Source organism: Ranitomeya variabilis, chromosome 1 (genome assembly GCF_051348905.1).
Source record: "Ranitomeya variabilis isolate aRanVar5 chromosome 1, aRanVar5.hap1, whole genome shotgun sequence".
NCBI classification, from domain to species: domain Eukaryota; kingdom Metazoa; phylum Chordata; class Amphibia; order Anura; family Dendrobatidae; genus Ranitomeya; species Ranitomeya variabilis.
In genome coordinates this window covers 711,433,411-711,454,498 of record NC_135232.1, presented here as the reverse complement: position 1 = coordinate 711,454,498, position 21,088 = coordinate 711,433,411, and the positions used below count along the sequence as shown (strand labels likewise).

Here is a 21,088-nt window from a genome sequence, read left to right as displayed (position 1 = left end):
GCTAGTGTGAAAGTAGCCTAACGGGAAAATGGAAATAAATATATTTTTTAAAATTTTATTATTTTTCCTAACTAAGGGGGTGATGAAGGGGGATTTGATTTACTTTTATAGCGTTTTTGGGCGGATTTTTATGGTTGGCAGCCATCACACACTAAAAGACGCTTTTTATTGCAAACAATAGTTTTTGCATCACCACATTTTGAGAGCTATAATTTTTCCATATTTTGGTCCACAGAGTCATGTGAGATCTTGTTTTTTGCGGGACGAGTTGACGTTTTTATTGGTACCATTTTCAGGCACATGACATTTTTTGATCGCTTTTTATTCTGATTTTTGGGAGGCGGAATGAACAAAAACCAGCAATTCCTGAAATTCTTTTAGGGGGTGCGTTTATACCGTTCCGCGTTTGGTAAAAAGGATAAAGCAGTTTTATTCTTCGGGTCAGTACGATTACAGCGATACCTCATTTATGTAATTTTTTTATGTTTTGGCGCTTTTACACAATAAAAACTATTTTATATAAAAAATAATTGTTTTTGCATCGCTTTATTCTGAGAGCTATAACTTTTTTATTTTTCTGCTGATGATGCTGTATGGCGGCTTTTTTTTTGCGGGACAAGATGACGTTTTCAGCGGTACCATGGTTATTTATATCCGTCTTTTTGATCGCGTGTTATTCCACTTTTTGTTTGGCGGTATGAGAATAAAGCGTTGTTTTTTGCCTCGTTTTTTTTTTTTTTTTTTTACGGTGTTCACTGAAGGGGTTAACTAGTGATATAGTTTTATAGGTGGGGTTGTTACGGACGCGGCGATACTAAATATGTGTACTTTTATTGTGTGGTGTTTTTTTTATTTAGATAAAGAAATGTATTTATGGGAATATATTTATTTTTTTTTTCTTTATTTAGGAATTTTTTTTTTTTTTTTTTTACACATGTGGAAAAAATTTTTTTTTACTTTTTTACTTTGTCCCAGGAGGGGACATCACAGATCGGTGATCAGACCGTGTGCATAGCACTCGGTCTGATCACCGATGTGCCAGGCACATTGCAGGGGCTTGCCGGCGCCTGCTATGAGGATTCTCAGCAGACGCCGGCAAGCAGGGTCATCTTATGACCCGGAAGGAGTCCCCCGGCCATCTTGGATCCGGGGACTCCTTCCAGGTCACCGGAGCAGCGCGATCTCATCGCGCTGCTCCGGTGGGAGAGCGCAGGGAGCCCCCGTCCCTGCGCGATCCCCCTCTATGCCGCTGTCACTATTGACAGCGGCATCAGAGGGGTTAAATGCCCGCGATCGGCGACAGCGCCGATCGTGGGCATTGCTGCGGGGTGTCAGCTGTCATATACAGCTGACACCCGCACCCGATCACCGCGGCGCTCAGCGTGAGACCGCGGTGATCGGGGCGCCGTACTAGTACTGCGGCTGTCAGTAACGCAGTGCCGGCAGCGCAGTACTAGTACGGCGCATGTCGGGAAGGGGTTAATAAAATGAATAAAAAAATGATCAGGCATTTTTTCAGTATGTTTACAAATTATTTTTTTTTAAAGGACATGATTGAATATATATATTTTTTTTTAATTCGTTTATTAACCCCTTCATGACCCAGCCTATTTTGGCCTTAATGACCTGGCCGTTTTTTGCAATTCTGACCAGTGTCCCTTTATGAGGTAATAACTCAGGAACGCTTCAACGGATCCTAGCGATTCTGAGATTGTTTTTTCGTGACATATTGGGCTTCATGTTAGTGGTAAATTTAGGTCGATAATTTCTGAGTTTATTTGTGAAAAAAACGGAAATTTGGCAAAAATTTTGAAAATGTCGCAATTTTCACATTTTGAATTTTTATTCTGTTAAACCAGAGAGTTATGTGACACAAAATAGTTAATAAATAACATTTCCCACATGTCTACTTTACATCAGCACAATTTTGGAAACACTTTTTTGCTAGGAAGTTATAAGGGTTAAAATTTGACCAGTGATTTCTCATTTTTACAACAAAATTTACAAAACCATTTTTTTTAGGGACATCACATTTGAAGTCAGTTTGAGGGTTCTATATGGCTGAAAATACCCAAAAGTGACACCATTCTAAAAAATGCACCCCTCAAGGTGCTCAAAACCACATTCAAGAAGTTTATTAACCCTTCAGGTGTTTCACAGCAGCAGAAGCAACATGGAAGTAAAAAATTAACTTTTTAGTCACAAAAATGATCTTTTAGCAAAATTTTTTTTATTTTCCCAAGGGTAAAAGGAGAAACTGGACCATGAACGTTGTTGTCCAATTTGTCCTGAGTACGCTGATACCTCATATGTGGGGGTAAACCACTGTTTGGGCGCACGGCAGGGCTCGGAAGGGAAGGAGCGCCATTTGACTTTTTCTATGAAAAATTGGCTCCAATCTTTAGCGGACACCATGTCACGTTTGGAGAGCCCCTGTGTGCCTAAACATTGGAGCTCCCCCACAAGTGACCCCATTTTGGAAACTAGACCCCCCAAGGAACTTATCTAGAAGCATAGTGAGCACTTTAAACCCCCAGGTGCTTAACAAATTGATCCGTAAAAATGAAAAAGTACTTTTTTTTCACACAAAATTTCTTTTAGCCTCAATTTTTTCATTTTCACATGGGCAACAGGATAAAATGGATCCTAAAATTTGTTGGGCAATTTCTCCTGAGTACGCCGATACCTCATATGTGGGGGTAAACCACTGTTTGGGTGCACGGCAAGGCTCGGAAGGGGAGGCGTGCCATTTGACTTTTGAATGGAAAATTAGCTCCAATCGTTAGCGGACACCATGTCGCGTTTGGAGAGCCCCTGTGTGCCTAAACATTGGAGCTCCCCTACAAGTGACCCCATTTTGGAAACTAGACCCCCCAAGGAACTTATCTAGATGCATAGTGAGCACTTATAACCCCCAGGTGCTTCACAGAAGTTTATAACGCAGAGCCGTCAAAATAAAAAATAATTTTTCTTTCCTCAAAAATGATTTTTAGCCCAGAATTTTTTATTTTCCCAAGGGTAATAGGAGAAATTGGACCCAAAATGTTGTTGTCCAGTTTGTCCTGAGTACGATGATACCCCATATGTGGGGGTAAACCACTGTTTGGGCGCACCGCAGGGCTCGGAAGGGAAGGCACGCCATTTGGCTTTTTGAATGGAAAATTAGCTCCAATCATTAGCGGACACCATGTCGCGTTTGGAGAGCCCCTGTGTGCCTAAACATTGGAGCTCCCGCACAAGTGACTCCATTTTGGAAACTAGACCCCCCAAGGAACTTATCTAGAAGCATAGTGAGCACTTTGAACCCCCAAGTGCTTCACAGAAGTTTATAACGCAGAGCCATGAAAATAAAAAATAATTTTTCTTTTCTCAAAAATGATTTTTTAGCCCACAATTTTTTATTTTCCCAAGGGTAACAGGAGAAATTGGACCCCAAAAGTTGTTGTCCAGTTTCTCCTGAGTACGCTGATACCCCATATGTGGGGGTAAACCACTGTTTTGGCACACGTCGGGGTTTGGAAGGGAAGTAGTGACGTTCTGAAATGCAGACTTTGATGGAATGCTCTGCGGGCGTCAGGTTGCGTTTGCAGAGCCCCTGATGTGCCTAAACAGTAGGAACTCCCCACAAGTGACTCCATTTTGGAAACTAGCCCCCCAAAGGGAACTTATCTAGATGTGTGGTGAGCACTTTGAACCCCCAAGTGCTTCACAGACGTTTATAACGCAGAGCCGTGAAAATAATAAATGTGTTTCCTTTCCTCAAAAATATTTTTTTAGCCCAGAATTTTTTATTTTTGCAAGGGTAACAGGAGAAATTTGACCCCAAAAGTTGTTGTCCAGTTTCTCCTGAGTACGCTGATACCCCATATGTGGGGGTAAACCACTGTTTGGGCACATGCCGGGGCTCGGAAGGGAAGTAGTGACGTTTTGGAATGCAGACTTTGATGGAATGGTCTGCGGGCATCATGTTACGTTTGCAGAGCCCCTGATATGCCTAAACAGTAGAAACCCCCCACAAGTGACCCCATTTTGGAAACTAGACCCCCCCAAGGAACTTATCTAGATGTGTGGTGAGCACGTTCAACCCCCAAGAGCTTCACAGAAGTTTACAACGCAGGGCCGTGAAAATAAAAAATCATTTTTCTTTCCTCAAAAAAGATGTTTTAGCAAGCAATTTTTTATTTTCACAAGGGTAACAGGAGAAATTGGGCCCCAATATTTGTTGCCCAGTTTGTTGTGAGTGTGCTGGTACCCCATATGTGGGGGTAAACCACTGTTTGGGCGCACGTCAGGGCTCGGAAGGGAAGTAGTGACATTTGAAATGCAGACTTTGATGGAATGGTCTGCGGGCATCACGTTGCATTTGCAGAGCCCCTGATGTGCCTAAATAGTAGAAACACCCCACAAGTGACCCCATTTTGGAAACTAGACCCCCGAAGGATCTTATCTAGATGTGTGGTGAGCACTTTCAGCCCCCAAGTGCTTCACAGAAGTTAATAACGCAGAGCCGTGAAAATAAAAAATAATTGTTCTTTCCTCAAAAATTATGTTTTAGCAAGTAATTTTTTATTTTTGCAAGGGTAACAGGAGAAATTGGACCTCAACAGTTGTTGCCCAGTTTGTCCTGAGTACGCTGGTACCCCAAATGTGGGGGTACACCACTGTTTGGGCGCACGTCGGGGCTTGGAAGGGAGGGAGCACCATTTGACTTTTTGAACGCAAGATTGGCTGGAATCAATGGTGGCGCCATGTTGCGTTTGGAGACCCCTGATGTGCCTAAACAGTGGAAACCCCTCAATTCTAACTTCAACACTAACCCCAACACACCCCTAATCCTAATCCCAACTGTAGCCATAACCCTAATCACAACCCTAACCCCAACACACCCCTAACCACAACCCTAACCCCAACACACCCGTAACCCTAATTCCAACCCTAACCCTAATCCCAACCCTAACCACAACTGTAACCCCAACACACCCCTAACCCTATCCGTAACCCTAACCACAAGCCTAATCTTAACCCTATTTCCAACCCTAGCCCTAATTCCAACCCTAACTCTAATTCCAACCCTAACCCTAAGGCTATGTGCCCACGTTGCGGATTCGTGTGAGATTTTTCCGCACGATTTTTGAAAAATTTGCAGGTAAAAGGCACTGCATTTTACCTGCGGATTTACAGCAGATTTCCAGTGTTTTTTTTGTGCGGATTTCATCTGCGGATTCCTATTGAGGAACAGGTGTAAAACGCTGCGGAATCCTCACAAAGAATTGACATGCTGCGGAAAATACAACGCAGCGTTTCTGCACGGAATTTTCCGCACCATGGGCACAGCGGATTTGGTTTTCCATAGGTGTACATGGTACTGTAAACCTGATGGAAAACTGCTACGAATTCGCAGCGGCCAATCCGCTGCGGATCCGCGGCCAATCCGCTGCGGATCCGCGGCCAAATCCGCACTGTGTGCACATGCCATAACCCTAACCCTACCCCTAGTTCTAACCCTAGTTCTAACCCTAACCCTGGTTCTAACCCTAACCCTAGTGGAAAAAGAAAAAAAAAATATTTTCTTTATTTTATTATTGTCCCTACCTATGGGGGTGATAAAGGGGGGGGTTTGTTTATTATTTTTTTATTTTGATCGCTGTGATAGAACCTACCACAGCGATCAAAATGTACTTTGTAATGAATCTGCCGGCCGGCAGATTCGGCGGGCGCACTGCGCATGCGCCCGCCATTTTGGAAGATGGCGGCGCCCAGGGAGAAGACGGACCGACTTCGGGAGGCTCGGTAAGTATGAGGGGGTGGTGGATCGGAGCACAGGTGGGGGGGTGGATCGGAGCACAGGGGGGGGGGGATCGGAGGATGGGGGGAGCGGACAGAAGCACGGGGGAGCGGACAGGGGGACGGAGGGGGGTACCGGACAGAACGGAGGACTGGGGAGGAGATCAGGGGCGGTGGGGAGGGCAGAACATGATTTCCAGCCATGGCAGATGCTATTGCAGCATCGGCCATGGCTGGATTGCAATATTTCACCATTTTCATAGGTGAAATATTGCAAATTGCTCTGATTGGCTGTTGCACTTTCAACAGCCAATCAGAGCGATCGTAGCCACGTGGGGGCAAAGCCACCCCCCCTGGGCTGAAGTACAACTCCCCCTGTCCCTGCAGATCGGGTGAAATAGGAGTTAACCCTTTCACCCGATCTGCAGGGACGCGATCATTCCATGACGCCACATAGGCGTCATGGGTCGGATTGGCACCGACTTTCATGACGCCTACGTGGCGTCAAAGGTCGGGAAGGGGTTAATTCAGAATAAAACAAACAATGCACACATTTGCATTTATCATTATCAATTTGACCACAGAATACAAATTATTGCAGAGTATCATCATATCCAAAGTTTACAGGGGTAATAAACTGTGCATGTTAAATCATTAGTACCTATAAAATACCTATTGTACAACTTTAACAACTTTAGCCGTCAATAGTAAGCCGCCAAAAGGAAAAACAGACTTAAATCCTGCTCCGCAAGTGATGCCCCCAAAACCACAAGCCCACCTTCCTGTGTATGTATCTAGTCAGTGTAGACTATAGAGTATGATAAGAGGAATTCCATCTACCCCAGATCTTTTCGAATTTACCTGGACATCCTCTATTTTGGTACAATGTTCTTTCATACGGGATAATCGAATTCACCAAATCGATCCAAGCTCTGAGAGACGGGGAAGAACCCCCCATCCACCTTAACACCAACACCTTCTGTGCCAAAAAGAGCGTCTCTTGAAGAAAGATCCCAGTATAGTGATCCCAGGCCTCCGCATCCCACACCCCGAATAAGCAGATCAATGGCTCGAGTGGGACAGGGACTGACAATAAAGATGTTAGTAATGTCGTCACCTCTTTCCAATAATGAAGAACTACCGGGCACCTCCAAATCATATGGATAAAATCTGCATCATGTGTATGACATCGTAAGCAATCTGACGAGTAGAGGCGACCCATTTTAAACAGTCGTGTCGGGGTCAAATAAGTCTGATAAATAATATATAACTGGGTCATCCTGTTATTAACTGAAGGAGAAACTTTAGTTGGAGATTCTAGAATATCTTCCCATTCCTCTCCCAATACATCAGGAAGAAGTCCCTCCCACTTCCCTTTGATAGAGTTAATAGTAGACCCATCTCCCACGGATAATAAATACGTATATAAAGAGGAAATGAGTCCTTGAGGACCCTGTGAGTTGAGAATCCCTATCAGAGGTAAAGATGATATCGCTCGACCTGTACCCACATTTCGTATGTGCGATTGGAAAGCTGACCTTAGCTGCAAATAACGGAAGAATTGAGATCTCGGGATGTTGTAAGTATTCTGTAGTTGTTCGAAGGATACAAAAAACCCCTGGTCATGTACGTCGCCTACCGAGAGAACATCACACGAGATCCAAAACTCAGTAGATGGGTGGTTCAATAGTTCTGGGAAACAACTATTATTCCACAATGGCATTTTGGCTATTATATCTACAAATTTAATAACTTTTTTAATTTGTCTCCATATTAATCTCGCCAGTCGAAGTAAAGGTAGCAAACGAGGTGCACTGACTTTCTCCATTTCCAAAAAACCCAATGGACAATCAATCTGGGCAGAATGAATTAAATGACTCTCTGAATTAGGTAGGGAGTTATTGGGCATCCATTTGTTTATCGCCTAAAGGCCCCGTCTCACATAGCGAGATCGCTAGCGAGATCGCTGCTGAGTCACAAGTTTTGTGACGCAACAGCGACCTCCATAGCGATCTCGCTATGTGTGACACGTACCAGCGATCAGGCCCCTGCTGTGAGATCGCTGGTCGTGTCGGAATGGCCTGGACATTTTTTTGGTCGTTGAGGCCCCGCTGACATCGCTGAATCGGTGTGTGTGACACCGATCCAGCGATGTCTTCACTGGTAACCAGGGTAAACATCGGGTTACTAAGCGCAGGGCCGCGCTTAGTAACCCGATGTTTACCCTGGTTACCAGCGTAAATGTAAAAAACAAACAAACAGTACATACTCGCCTTCTGATGTCCGTCAGGTCCCTTGCCGTCTGCTTCCTGCTCTCACTGACTCCCGGCCGTACAGTGAGAGCGCAGCACAGCAGTGACGTCACTGCTGCGCTCTGCTCTCACTGTACGGCGGCTCAGTCAGAGCAGGAAGCAGACGGCAAGGGACCTGGACACCGAAAGGCGAGTATGTAGTGTTTTTTTTTTTTTTGGTAACCAGGGTAAACATCGGGTTACTAAGCGCGGCCCTGCGCTTAGTAACCCGATGTTTACCCTGGTTACCCGGGTGCTGCAGGGGGACTTCGGCATAGTTGAAGACAGTTTCAACGATGCCGAAGTCGTTCCCCTGATCGTTGGTCGCTGGAGAGAGCTGTCTGTGTGACAGCTCCCCAGCGACCACACAACGACTTACCAACGATCACGGCCAGGTCATATCGCTGGTCGTGATCGTTGGTAAATCGCTAAGTGAGACGGGGCCTTTAGCTTGCCCGGCAAGATAGTACAGATAAAAGTCTGGTAAGGCTGCCCCACCCCCCTTTTTCGGTCTCTGTAGAGTAGACAGCTTAAGTTTGGGTCTGGTCTTCCCCCATATAAAGGATGTGATTAGGGAGTTTAAATTCGCAAAGAAAGACTTAGGTATTGGCACAGCACTATGTTGGAAACAGTAATTAAGTTTGGGAAGCAATATCATTTTAATTAGATTAATGCGACCTGCAACAGAGAGAGGGAGTTTGCTCCAAGTTATAAATTTAGATTTGACCAAATCTAATAGTGGATAAATGTTAAGTTGTAAGTCTAGCCGACTACACTGTGTTCCAAATTATTATGCAAATTAGATTTAAGTGTCATAAAGATTTAATTGCTTTGTTTTCAAATAAACTCGTGGATGGTATTGTGTCTCAGGGTTCAATGGATCACTGAAATCAATCTTAAACATATGTGATAATTGGTTTTCCAGGTGATTCTAATTAAAGGAAAACTACTTAAAAATGATGTTCCACATTATTAAGCAGGTCACAGTTTTCAAGTAACATGGGAAAGAAAAAGGATCTCTCTGCTGCCGAAAAGCATCAAATAGTGCAATGCCTTGGTGAAGGGATGAAAACATTAGAAATTTTCCAAAAACATAAGCGTGATCATCGTACTGTTAAGAGATTTGTGGCTGTATCTGAGCACAAATGTGTTTGTGCTGATAAAGGCATAATGAGGAAGATTTCTGCCAGGCAAGTTCATCGGATTAAGAGAGCAGCTGCTAAAAAGCCATTACAAAGCAGCAAACAGATATTTGAAGCTGCTGGTGCCTCTGGAGTCCCTCGAACCTCAAGGTGTAGGCTCCTTCAAAGGCTTGCTGTGGTGCATAAACCTACTATTCGGCCACCCTTAAACAGTGTTCACAAGCAGAAATGGTTGTATTGGGCCCACACATACATGAAGACTAATTTCCAAACAGTCTTGTTTACTGATGAGTGTCGAGCAACCCTGGATGGTCTAGATGGATGGAGTAGTGGATGGTTGGTGGGTGGCCACCATGTCCCAACAAGGCTGCAACGTCAGCGAGGAGGTGGAGGAGTCATGTTTTGGGCCAGAATCATGGGAAACAGCTGGTAAGGCCCTTTAAGGTTCCTGAAGGTGTGAAAATGACCTCTGCAAAGTATATAGAGTTTCTGAATGACAACTTTCTTCTATGGTCTAAAAAGCAGAAACGTGCCTTCAGGAGCAAAATCATCTTCATGCTGACAATGCACCATCTCATGCTGCAAAGAAAACCTCTGAGTCATTGGCTGCTATGGGCATAAAAGGAGATAAACTCATGGTGTGGCCATCATCTTCCCCTGACCTCAACCCTATAGAGAACCTTTGGAGTATCATCAAGCAAAAGATCTATGAGTGTGGGAGGCAGTTCACATCCAAACAGCAGCTCTGGGAGGCTATTCCAACTTCATGCAAAGAAATACAAGCAGAAACTCTCCAAAAACTCACAAGGTCAATGGATGCAAGAATTGTGAAGGTGATATCAAAGAAGGGGTCCTATGTTACATGTAACTTGGCCTGTTGGGATGTTTTGGAGTTAAATAGCTTTTTTGTTCAGTGAATGTGACCTCCTAATGCTGCTAATTCCACAAATGAGCATTTTCAGTTCTTTAAAACATATCAAATGTTTAGAAATTCTACTGTGCCTAATAATTTGGAACAGTGCATTTTAAGTTTTTATTCATTTTGGAGATTATACTGTTATCATTGGGAGGTTTCTTCAATAAAATCCGATGTATAATCTAACGGGTGATGACTTTTATTAGACTGACTGTCATTTGCTCCGACCATTTAGGAAAATCTGATAAAAATGTAATTTGCATAATAATTTGGAACATAGTGTATATTGAGACATATGGATACCCAGATATTTGAAATTGGAGACTACAGGTAGCGACGATAGAGTCTCGAGACAGGGCATTGGAGCATGAGACAGAGGCATCAAGGCAGATTTATCCCAATTTATATAGAGACCAGAGAATTTACTAAATTTATCTATGGTCGTTATTACTTGTGGTAGTGTTTCTTCTACTTTATCCATAAATATTATCATGTCATCGGCATAAAGACCGATGGCATCCACATGAACCGCAATATTTATTCCCTTAACCCCTTCACCCCCAAGGGTGGTTTGCACGTTAATGACCGGGCCAATTTTTACAATTCTGACCACTGTCCCTTTATGAGGCTATAACTCTGGAACGCTTTGACGGATCTTGGCGATTCTGACATTGTTTTCTCGTGACATATTGTACTTCATGTTAGTGGTAAAATTTATTCGATATAACTTGCGTTTATTTGTGAAAAAAATGGAAATTTGGCGAAAATTTTGCAATTTTCCAACTTTGAATTTTTATGCCCTTAAATCACAGACATATGTCACGCAAAATACTTAATAAGTAACATTTCCCACATGTCTACTTTACATCAGTACAATTTTGGAACCAAATTTTTTTTTTGTGACGGAGTTATAAGGGTTAAAAGTTGACCAGCAATTTCTCATTTTTACAACACCATTTTTTTTTAGGGACCACATCTCATTTGAAGTCATTTTGAGGGGTCTATATGATAGAAAATACTCAAGTGTGACACCATTCTAAAAACTGCACCCCTCAAGGTGCTCAAAACCACATTCAAGAAGTTTATTAACCCTTCAGGTGTTTCACAGGAATTTTTGGAATGTTTAAATAAAAATGAACATTTAACTTTTTTTCACACAAAATTTATTTCAGCTCCAATTTGTTTTATTTTACCAAGGGTAACAGGAGAAAATGGACCCCCACAGTTGTTGTACAATTTGTCCTGAGTACGCTGATACCCCATATGTGGGGGTAAACCACTGTTTGGGCGTATGGCAGAGCTCGGAAGGAAAGGAGCGCCATTTGACTTTTCAATGCAAAATTGACTGGAATTGAGATGGGACGCCATGTTGCGTTTGGAGAGCCCCTGATGTGCCTAAACACTGAAACCCCCTACAAGTGACACCATTTTGGAAAGTAGACCCCCTAAGGAACTTATCTTGATGTGTGGTGAGCACTTTGACCCACCAAGTGCTTCACAGAAGTTTATAATGCAGAGCCGTAAAAATAAAAAATCATATTTTTTCACAAAAATGATCTTTTCGCCCCCAATTTTTTATTTTCCCAAGGGTAAGAGAAGAAATTGGACCCCAAAAAATGTTGGCCAATTTGTCCTGAGTACGATGATACCCCATATGTGGGTGTAAACCATTGTTTGGGCGCATGGCAGAGCTTGGAAGGGAAGGAGCGCCATTTGACTTTTCAATGCAAAATTGACTGGAATTGAGATGGGACGCCATGTTGCGTTTGGAGAGCCCCTGATGTGCCTAAACATTGAAACTCCCTACAAGTGACACCATTTTGGAAAGTAGACCCCCTAAGGAACTTATCTAGATGTGTGGTGAGCACTTTGACCCACCAAGTGCTTCACAGAAGTTTATAATGCAGAGCCGTAAAAATAAAAAATCATATTTTTTCACAAAAATGATCTTTTTGCCCCCAATTTTTTATTTTCCCAAGGGTAAGAGAAGAAATTGGACCCCAAAAAATGTTGGCCAATTTGTCCTGAGTACGCTGATACCCCATATGTGGGTGTAAACCATTGTTTGGGCGCATGGCAGAGCTTGGAAGGGAAGGAGCGCCATTTGACTTTTCAATGCAAAATTGACTGGAATTGAGATGGGACGCCATGTTGCGTTTGGAAAGCCCCTGATGTGCCTAAACATTGAAACTCCCTACAAGTGACACCATTTTGGAAAGTAGACCCCCTAAGGATCTTATCTAGATGTGTTTTGAGAGCTTTGAACCCCCAAGTGTTTCACTACAGATTATAACGCAGAGCCGTGAAAATCATTTTTGAGAAAAAAAATAAAAATTATTTTTTAGCACCCAGCTTTGTATTTTTACAAGGGTAACAGAATAAATTGGACCCCAAAATTTGTTTTCCAATTTGTCCTGAGTACGCTGATACCCCATATGTGGGGGGGGAACCACTGTTTGGGCGCATGACAGAGCTCGGAAGGGAAGGAGCGCCATTTGGAATGCAGACTTAAATGGATTGGTCAGCAGCCGTCACGTTGCATTTGCAGAGCCCCTGATGTACCCAAACAGTACAAACCCCCCACAAGTGACCCCATATTGGAAACTAGACCTCCCAAGGAACTTATCTAGATGTGTTTTGAGAACTTTGAACCCCCAAGTGTTTCACTAAAGTTTATAGCGCAAAGCCGTGAAAATAAAAATTCTTTTTTTTTTTCACAAAAATGATTTTTTAGCCCCCAGTTTTGTATTTTCACAAGGGTAACAGGATAAATTAGACCCCAAAAGTTGTTGTCCAATTTGTCCTGAGTACGCTGATACCCCATATGTGGGGGGGAACCACTGTTTGGGTGCATGACAGAGCTCGGAAGGGAAGGAGCGCCATTTGGAATGCAGACTTAAATGGATTGGTCAGCAGCCGTCACGTTGCATTTGCAGAGCCCCTGATGTACCCAAACAGTACAAACCCCCCACAAGTGACCCCATATTGGAAACTAGACCTCCCAAGGAACTTATCTAGATGTGTTGTGAGAACTTTGAACCCCCAAGTGTTTCACTACAGTTTATAACGCAGAGCCGTGAAAATAAAACATCTTTTTTTTTCCCACAAAAATGATTTTTAGCCCCCCAAATTTTTATTTTCCTAAGGATAACAAGAGAACTTGGACCCCAGAAGTTGTTGTTCAATTTGTCCCGAGTACGCTGATAATACATATGTTGGGGTAAACCCCTTTTTGGGCGCACGGGAGAGCTCGGAAGGGAAGGAGCACTGTTTTACTTTTTCAACGCAGAATTGGCTGGAATTGAGATTGGACGCCATGTCGCGCTTGGAGAGCCCCTGATGTGCCTGGACAGTGGAAACTCCCCAATTCTACCTGAAACCCTAACCCAAACACACCCCTAACCCTAATCCCAACGGTAACCCTAACCACACCCCTAGCCCTGACACACCCATAATTCTAATCTCAACCCTAATCCAAACGTAAATGTAATCCAAACCCTAACCCTAACTTTACCTCCAACCCTAGCCCTAACCCTACCCCTAACCCTAACCCTAAACGTGACTGAAATACGTGGCACTGAAATACGTGGCACTGAAATACGTGGCACTGAAATACGTGGCACTGAAATACGTGGCACTGAAATACGTGGCACTGAAATACGTGGCACTGAAATACGTGATACGTGGCACTTAAATACGTGGCACTGAAACACGTGGCACTGAAATATGTGATACGTGGCACTGAAATACGTGGCACTGAAATACGTGGCACTGAAATACGTGATACGTGGCACTTAAATACGTGGCACTGAAACACGTGGCACTGAAATACGTGATACGTGGCACTGAAATACGTGGCACTGAAATACGTGGCACTGAAATACGTGGCACTGAAATACGTGGCACTGAAATATGTGATACGTGGCACTGAAATACGTGGCACTGAAATACGTGGCACTGAAATACGTGGCACTGAAATATGTGATACGTGGCACTTAAATACGTGGCACTGAAATACGTGGCACTGAAATACGTGGCACTGAAATACGTGGCACTGAAATACGTGGCACTGAAATACGTGGTACTAAAATATGTGGCACTGAAATACGTGATACGTGGCACTGAAATATGTGGCACTGAAACACGTGGCACTGAAATACGTGATACGTGGCACTGAAATACGTGGCACTGAAATACGTGGCACTGAAATACGTGGCACTGAAATACGTGGCACTATGACTGTCAGAAAATATTCATTAAACGGTTAGGGGTGAGGTTAGGGGTAGAGTTAGGGTTAGGGTTTGGATCCCTTTATCACCTTGATGGTGGTGGGTGGCTTTTCAGTGTGTTTTCTGTTTTTTTTCGATAAAAATGCATGCGTTTTTAACGCAAACAAACGCATGTGCTTAAAAACGCAAGAAAATACTGCAGGTTGTATTTCTGAAAATGAACGCATGCAGAAAAAACCCGCATGCGTTTGAAAACGCGACCAAACGCGTACAAAAAAAACGCATGCGTTTTCAATGTTAAATATAGGGACAAAACGCATGCGTTTTTTTGTGCAAAAAACGCTGCAGACAAAAACGCAAGTGTGAAACCAGCGACGCTTTTTATAGCAAAAAAGTTTTTGCGTCTCCACATTTTGAGACCTATAATTTTTCCACATTTTGCTCCACAGAGTCATGTGAGGTCTTGTTTTTTGCGGGACGAGTTGACGTTTTTATTGGTAACATTTTCGGACACGTGACCGTTTTTGATCGCTTTTTATTCCGATTTTTGTGAGGCAGAATGACCAAAAACCTGCTATTCATGAATTTCTTTTGGGAGAGGCGTTTATACCGTTCCGCGTTTGGTAAAATTGATAAAGCAGTTTTATTCGTCGGGTCAGTACGATTACAGCGATATCTCATTTATATCATTTTTTTATGTTTTGGCGCTTTTATACGATAAAAACTAAAATATAGAAAAAATAATTATTTTGGTATCGCTTTATTCTCAGGACTATAACTTTTTTATTTTTTTGCTGATGATGCTGTATGGCGGCTTGTTTTTTGCGGGACAAGATGACGTTTTCAGCGGTACCATGGATATTTATATCAGTCTTTTTGATCGTGTGTTATTCCACTTTTTGTTCGGCGGTATGGTAATAAAGCGTTGTTTTTTGCCTCGTTTTTTTTTTTTTTTTCTTACGGTGTTTACTGAAGGGGTTAACTAGTGGGGCAGTTTTATAGGTTGGGTCGTTACGGACGCGGCGATACTAAATATGTGTACTTTTATTGTTTTGTTTTTTTTATTTAGATAAAGAAATGTATTTATGGGAATAATATATTTTTTTTTATTATTATTTATTTAGGAATTTTTTTTTTTTTTTTTTTACACATGTGGAAAATTTTTTTTTTTTACTTTTTTACTTTGTCCCAGGGGGGGACATCACAGATCATTGATCTGGCAGTGTGCACAGCACTCTGCCAGATCGACGATCTGCTGTGCAGGGCTGCAGGCTTACCAAGCGTCTGCCCTGAGCAGACACTCGGTAAGCCACCTCCCTCCCTGCAGGACCCGGATGCCGCGGCCATCTTGGATCCGGGACCTGCGGCGAGGAGGGAGGTAGGAGACCCTCAGAGCAACGCGATCACATCGCGTTGCTCCGGGGGTCTCAGGGAAGCCCGCAGGGAGCCCCCTCCCTGCGCGATGCTTCCCTATACCGCCGGTACACTGCGATCATGTTTGATCGCGGTGTGCCGGGGGTTAATGTGCCGGGGGCGGTCCGTGACCGCTCCTGGCACATAGTGCCGGATGTCAGCTGCGATATGCAGCTGACACCCGGCCGCGATCGGCCGCGCTCCCCCCGTGAGCGCCGCTGATCGGTGATGACGTACTATCCCGTCGGCGGTCATACGGGCCCACCCCACCTCGACGGGATAGTACGTCAGATGTCAGAAAGGGGTTAATATCCGTGGAGGACCTTATGTGTATTGCTAAAGCCTCTATCGCAAGGGCAAAGAGAGCCGGGGATAAAGGACATCCCTGACGGGTTCCCCTGTGCAAGGTAAAAGAATCAGAGATGGAGTTATTCACAATTACCCGTGCCCTAGGATTCCTATATAGTGTGTCTATCCCTCTAATAAATTTATCCCCAAAACCGTATTTCTGTAGACATGCGGAGAGGAAAGGCCACTCGAGAGAGTCAAACGCTTTGGCTGTGTCCAGCGATGCTAGTGCCCAATTATTATCCGACTCTAGAGAACTATATTGAATCACTGACTGGACCCGCCTGATATTGATGGAAGTACTTTTCCCAGGCATAAAGCCGGTTTGATCTGGGTGTATAAGGTCTAGTATGATCGTATTTAATCTAGTAGCCAAAATTTTGGTGAGAATTTTATAATCTACGTTCACCAATGATATGGGGCGATACAATCCACATTCCAAAGGATCCTTCCCCTCTTTTTTAAGTACAATAATATTTGCATCATAAAATGTTTCAGGCATAGATTCTCCATCCCATATACACCTCGATATTTTCTATATAACTCAGCGGGAAACCCGTCGGGTCCAGGGGCCTTCCCGGTAGCCATGTCCACTATAGCATGCTCCACCTCCTCCAGAGTAAACTCGGCCTCCATAAAGGCTTGCTGGGTTGGACTCAGTGAGGGGAACGCTATGTCCGATAAATAGTCTACACATTCAGGGATACCAAGACCACTACCAGATTTGTATAATGATTTATAGTAATCACAAAAACACCGAAGAATCTCCTCAGTAGAGGATATCAATGAACCATCAGGTGCCCGGATCTTGATTGAAATTTTAATGTACAATAGATATTGTCGAGTCCGTTAAAGTCTGATCGAAATATAACATTTAACCGATAAGAAAAACACCATTAAAAAAAAACAAAAACAGCATAACTATCGCTCTTTTTGTCATTCACCTTTCCCAAAAATGCAAGAAATAGAGGTAAAAACATTGTATATACTGCAAAATGGTAGCAATAAAATCTGCAGCTCACCACGTAAATAACAGTCCCATGTAAGGCCCATGGACGAATTGCCTTCCCCAACCCATCCCTGCAAAAGATCCAACAGCCAACAAAAGCAAATTCCTGAAAATGGTGGTGGCCCGCTGCAGCAGAACCAAGCGTTCCCTCCATGCTCCAGCAGCTATCTGGCCTTGTGAAAATTTACACAATCCATCTTCAACATAGAAATAAGAGCTCCTCTTCACGGCACTGGCAGCCACAGTAGCCATCCTACAAGCCACAAAGCCCACTGTAAGCGGATTGCACCTATGAACAGAACTGCCCAATAACTACAAGATCTGCCCTGAGACATGGCATGTGAGATAAGTACTGGAAATGATAAGATGGCCCCACAAAGCCCTGATCTCATAGAATCCCAGAATGTTGGAAGGGACCCCCAGCGTCATCGATTCAGCTCCGCCCAAAGATACTCAGACTCATTGCGACCCTTCACTCTTCACCAGCTTCAATTCCTGGTTTGGAGGACATGTGGGGCCATTATACCATATAGAAGGCAATGCAGGGCCCATTATACTATTTGCAAGGCAATGGTAGCCCAATTTCCTGTATGTAAGATTAGGTGGGGTCATTATACTGTATAGAAGGCAATGCATGGTTCATTATACTCAATGAAGGACTATGTGGGACCATTATATTGTATGGAAAGCAGTGCAGTGCCCATTATTCTGTACGTGGGACTATGTATAATAGCCCCACATACTCCTACAGTATAATGGGTCCACAGAGTCATCCATACAGTATAATGTGCCCACATAAAAAATAAATACTCTCCTTTCCCCGGGCCCCCACTGCTCCGATCTCAGCATCAAGCGCTCTGAACCTCTGCACTGTTTGTCACTGCGGGGGCAGAATGATGGCGAAGGGAGCGCCAGCTGACGGCTCCCATTTACATCATTACTTTCAACTGTATAGGTATTCGGGATGACATGTGTGCTCTAGAAGCTCCGAGGATCCCCCAATTGTAAGCAACTATGGCTCCAGGGCCAGAAGGGTGCGGATGAGACCTGCCATATTCAGGAGAAAGACATGCACAAAAATGAGGGACTTGTATAATCCTGCAGAACATGAAGACAATATTGCTCTTGTTTTGGCCACTTCCAAAACCATCATGAGAAACCAGCACTTTACAGCTAAGAAGAATAGAACAAAACCCATCACTCTATACTTTTATATATTTGTACCACACTTTCTCCAAGTAGAGCAGCCAAGAAAGAGCAGCTCAAACGAAGCAATAGAACAGGCCCAAATGTGGCGCAAACAATTCCTGAAAACACTTCATGGCCACTTCTCCAAATTAGGACCCCAGTTACAAGTCAGTTTGTCACTCAGCCACCAAAAAATCAAGCGCGTCTTTGATGACTACTTTGAAAACCTTTCTAAGGCAGAACCACCAAACTTGATGGATCCTCGGCTAAACTCATTTCAGCTCCCAGGTAAATGGGAAGAGTGGGAGATCCTGAGATCTGGTATCAAAGAGGAGGGGGCCTGTAGGGCAACTTTTATACCGCAGTTCATCGTGCGGTGGTAACCTCTATGACGTCACAGATTGTCACTGAAGCTGCGCTCGCATTACCTCCTGGTTTTCAGCCTGGACTGTTGCATCAGATGTCACACAGATGGATTACGGCGTGGGACAGTATGAATTATCTTCACATTCAACAAGTGAGGGATACGGTGGTTTCTTATTTTTGTTTTTTTACAGAGGACATGGGCAACAGAGAATAATGTTTAAGTCGGCCAGGTGAGGGATATGATTGTTTATGACTTTTGCTTTTTTTTTTTTTTTTTTTTTAAAGAGGATATGGGCTTCGATGGATTAGGCGTAAGGCGAGTATTATGGTTGTTACCGGTAATTATTTTCTGTCTTTTACAGGGGACAAGAGCTTCAATGTATTATTAAAGGTGAGTATAACTTTGGTTTTTATTTTCAAATAAATGTGTAAAACAGGGAGTTTTCTTTTATTTCAAATAAAGGATTTTATTCTTGTTGTGTGTTTATTACAAAACTTACTATGGGGTTAGTAGTGGGGGCATCTTCTAGACTCCTTTCCATTACTAATCGCTGGGCTTGATGTCACCTAATACAAAGGTGACATCAACCCCACAAACATTACCCCACTTGCCACCAACACAGGGCATGTTGGAAGAGCGAGGCTAAGTGCCATATTTGACGCATTTAATGGATGCGCCATTTCTGGGGCTGCTGATATTGGTAGCCTGGGAAGTGGGTGGAGCAATATCTCTGACCTCTTCCCAGATTGTTAATATCAGTCCACAGCTGTCTGACTAGCTTTTTGTTGGTTTGAATTTATAAGGGGACCCTGCGTCATTTTTTTTCTGGGGTCCCCCATAAATTCACCAGCAAAGGCTAAGCAAACAGTTGTGAGCTGTTATTAATAGCCTGGGAAACTTTTGGGATATTGTCCCTTTTCCTAGATTATTAACATCAGTCCTCAGCCATAGGGTTTTCCTCTGCTGGTTATGAAAATAACGTGGGAGCCCACGCCATTTTTTTTTCTTTAAATGTCTTTATTTTATACAGAGTATATACAGCAGGTGCTAAATACAACTCCCATCATTGTAACGTGGTCACGCTGATGTCAGGGAGACCAGACGACAATGATGAGGCCTGCCTTCAGCAGCCAACGCCTGGGATCAAATCGAACTGTACCGCTTCTTCCCAGATGTCAATTTGTGTCACATGGATGTCACACACAGACATGAAACGGATACACGGATGTCACATACGTACATACTGATGGGATACAGAGTACTGTTTAACTGTACATGAATCACCAGGATGTGTGAAGGAGGCCTTAGACAAAGCTTAGGAATGCATGAAAGTACAAAAATACTGACTGGACCTCTAAGCTGTAAGTAAAGGGTTAATATACGGCGTGCAGCTAGTGGTGGCGCACTTGTACGTTTTTGCTATAAGGGTGCTGGATGAATCGTACATCTTGACATTTCACTACTGAGAGTTACTTTTAATAACTCACCGAGGTCCACACCATCAAATGCCGCTCTGCTCAGATGATGAACCAGACTAGCCACATCTCCAAAGCCCATATTAACCCCTTGACCGGCAAGAGGGTGCACTCTGTGGGCCGCGTCTCTACAGAAACAGAAATCAGCACTTAGTTCAAAATGATGGCACGGCGATCCCCAATGCCTTAATTTTACCTCACCCAATTAGTGCCACGCGCTGGCGAATGTATTCTGTAGCATGGCCAAGACCTAGAGGGAAAGCTGCCCTGCTCTTGTCCCCGAGGTGGGAAACGCTGGGAGGAAGCTGCCGGCTAGAAGAACCAGATGGCCTTAGGAAGGACACAGCGGAGTGCAGCAGAGATCCAGCAGAAGAGATGAAGTCTGAATGGTGCTCACTGCTCCACTAAGAAAAGACAGAGGATATAAAGCCGGCGTCATCGGTGCTAGACGCCAAATACAGGGGGGAAAGCCACGTACAAAAGCCGAATTCACTGCATCGACAAAACGTCCATCATCCATGCTGAGAAGCTCAGAGGCGTGCTCTGGAGAGGTGGACCACACCAACGAACTCCACGTGTCCGACAGCTGCAAGAGGAACACAGAGCAGTGAGATGACAGGAGACCACCCAGATCGCCCGCCGTCCCACAACAAACATGTCATGTATTCAGAGGAAAGGTGACAGCCAATCAATGCAAGAGACCCCAGCGACCATGAGAGCAAGAGCCTCCTGTGTGCAGAGGTAACGAACACTGGACCATTCACCGGCTATAGGACTGGTGGTCTTACAGTCACTGGTTGTCTCGCAGTCATTAGTGCTCCATTCATTTTCTATAGGACTGGTGGTCTCACAGTCCCTAGTGCTATAGGGACTATAGGACTGACTATAGGACTGGTTGACATACAGTCCCCAGTGCACCATTCACT

General features: G+C 43.8%; 1 protein-coding gene across 3 annotated transcripts in view; it reads right to left on the bottom strand.

Annotated features, from left to right (window-relative positions):
• Positions 1 to 21,088, bottom strand: part of COQ6 (coenzyme Q6, monooxygenase) — a 52,101-nt gene that overhangs the window by 12,125 nt on the left and 18,888 nt on the right. For all 3 annotated transcript variants that reach the window (XR_013216490.1, XM_077267398.1, XM_077267399.1), the window contains exons 9-11: positions 20,641 to 20,748; positions 20,364 to 20,566; positions 20,175 to 20,290 (exon numbers count right to left, since the gene is read on the bottom strand). Coding sequence is in view for 2 of the 3 variants with exons in the window: in XM_077267398.1 (XP_077123513.1) it covers positions 20,175 to 20,290; positions 20,364 to 20,566; positions 20,641 to 20,748 (427 nt within the window). In the remaining variant the exon portion in view is untranslated. The remainder of the gene's footprint in view (positions 1 to 20,174; positions 20,291 to 20,363; positions 20,567 to 20,640; positions 20,749 to 21,088) is intronic.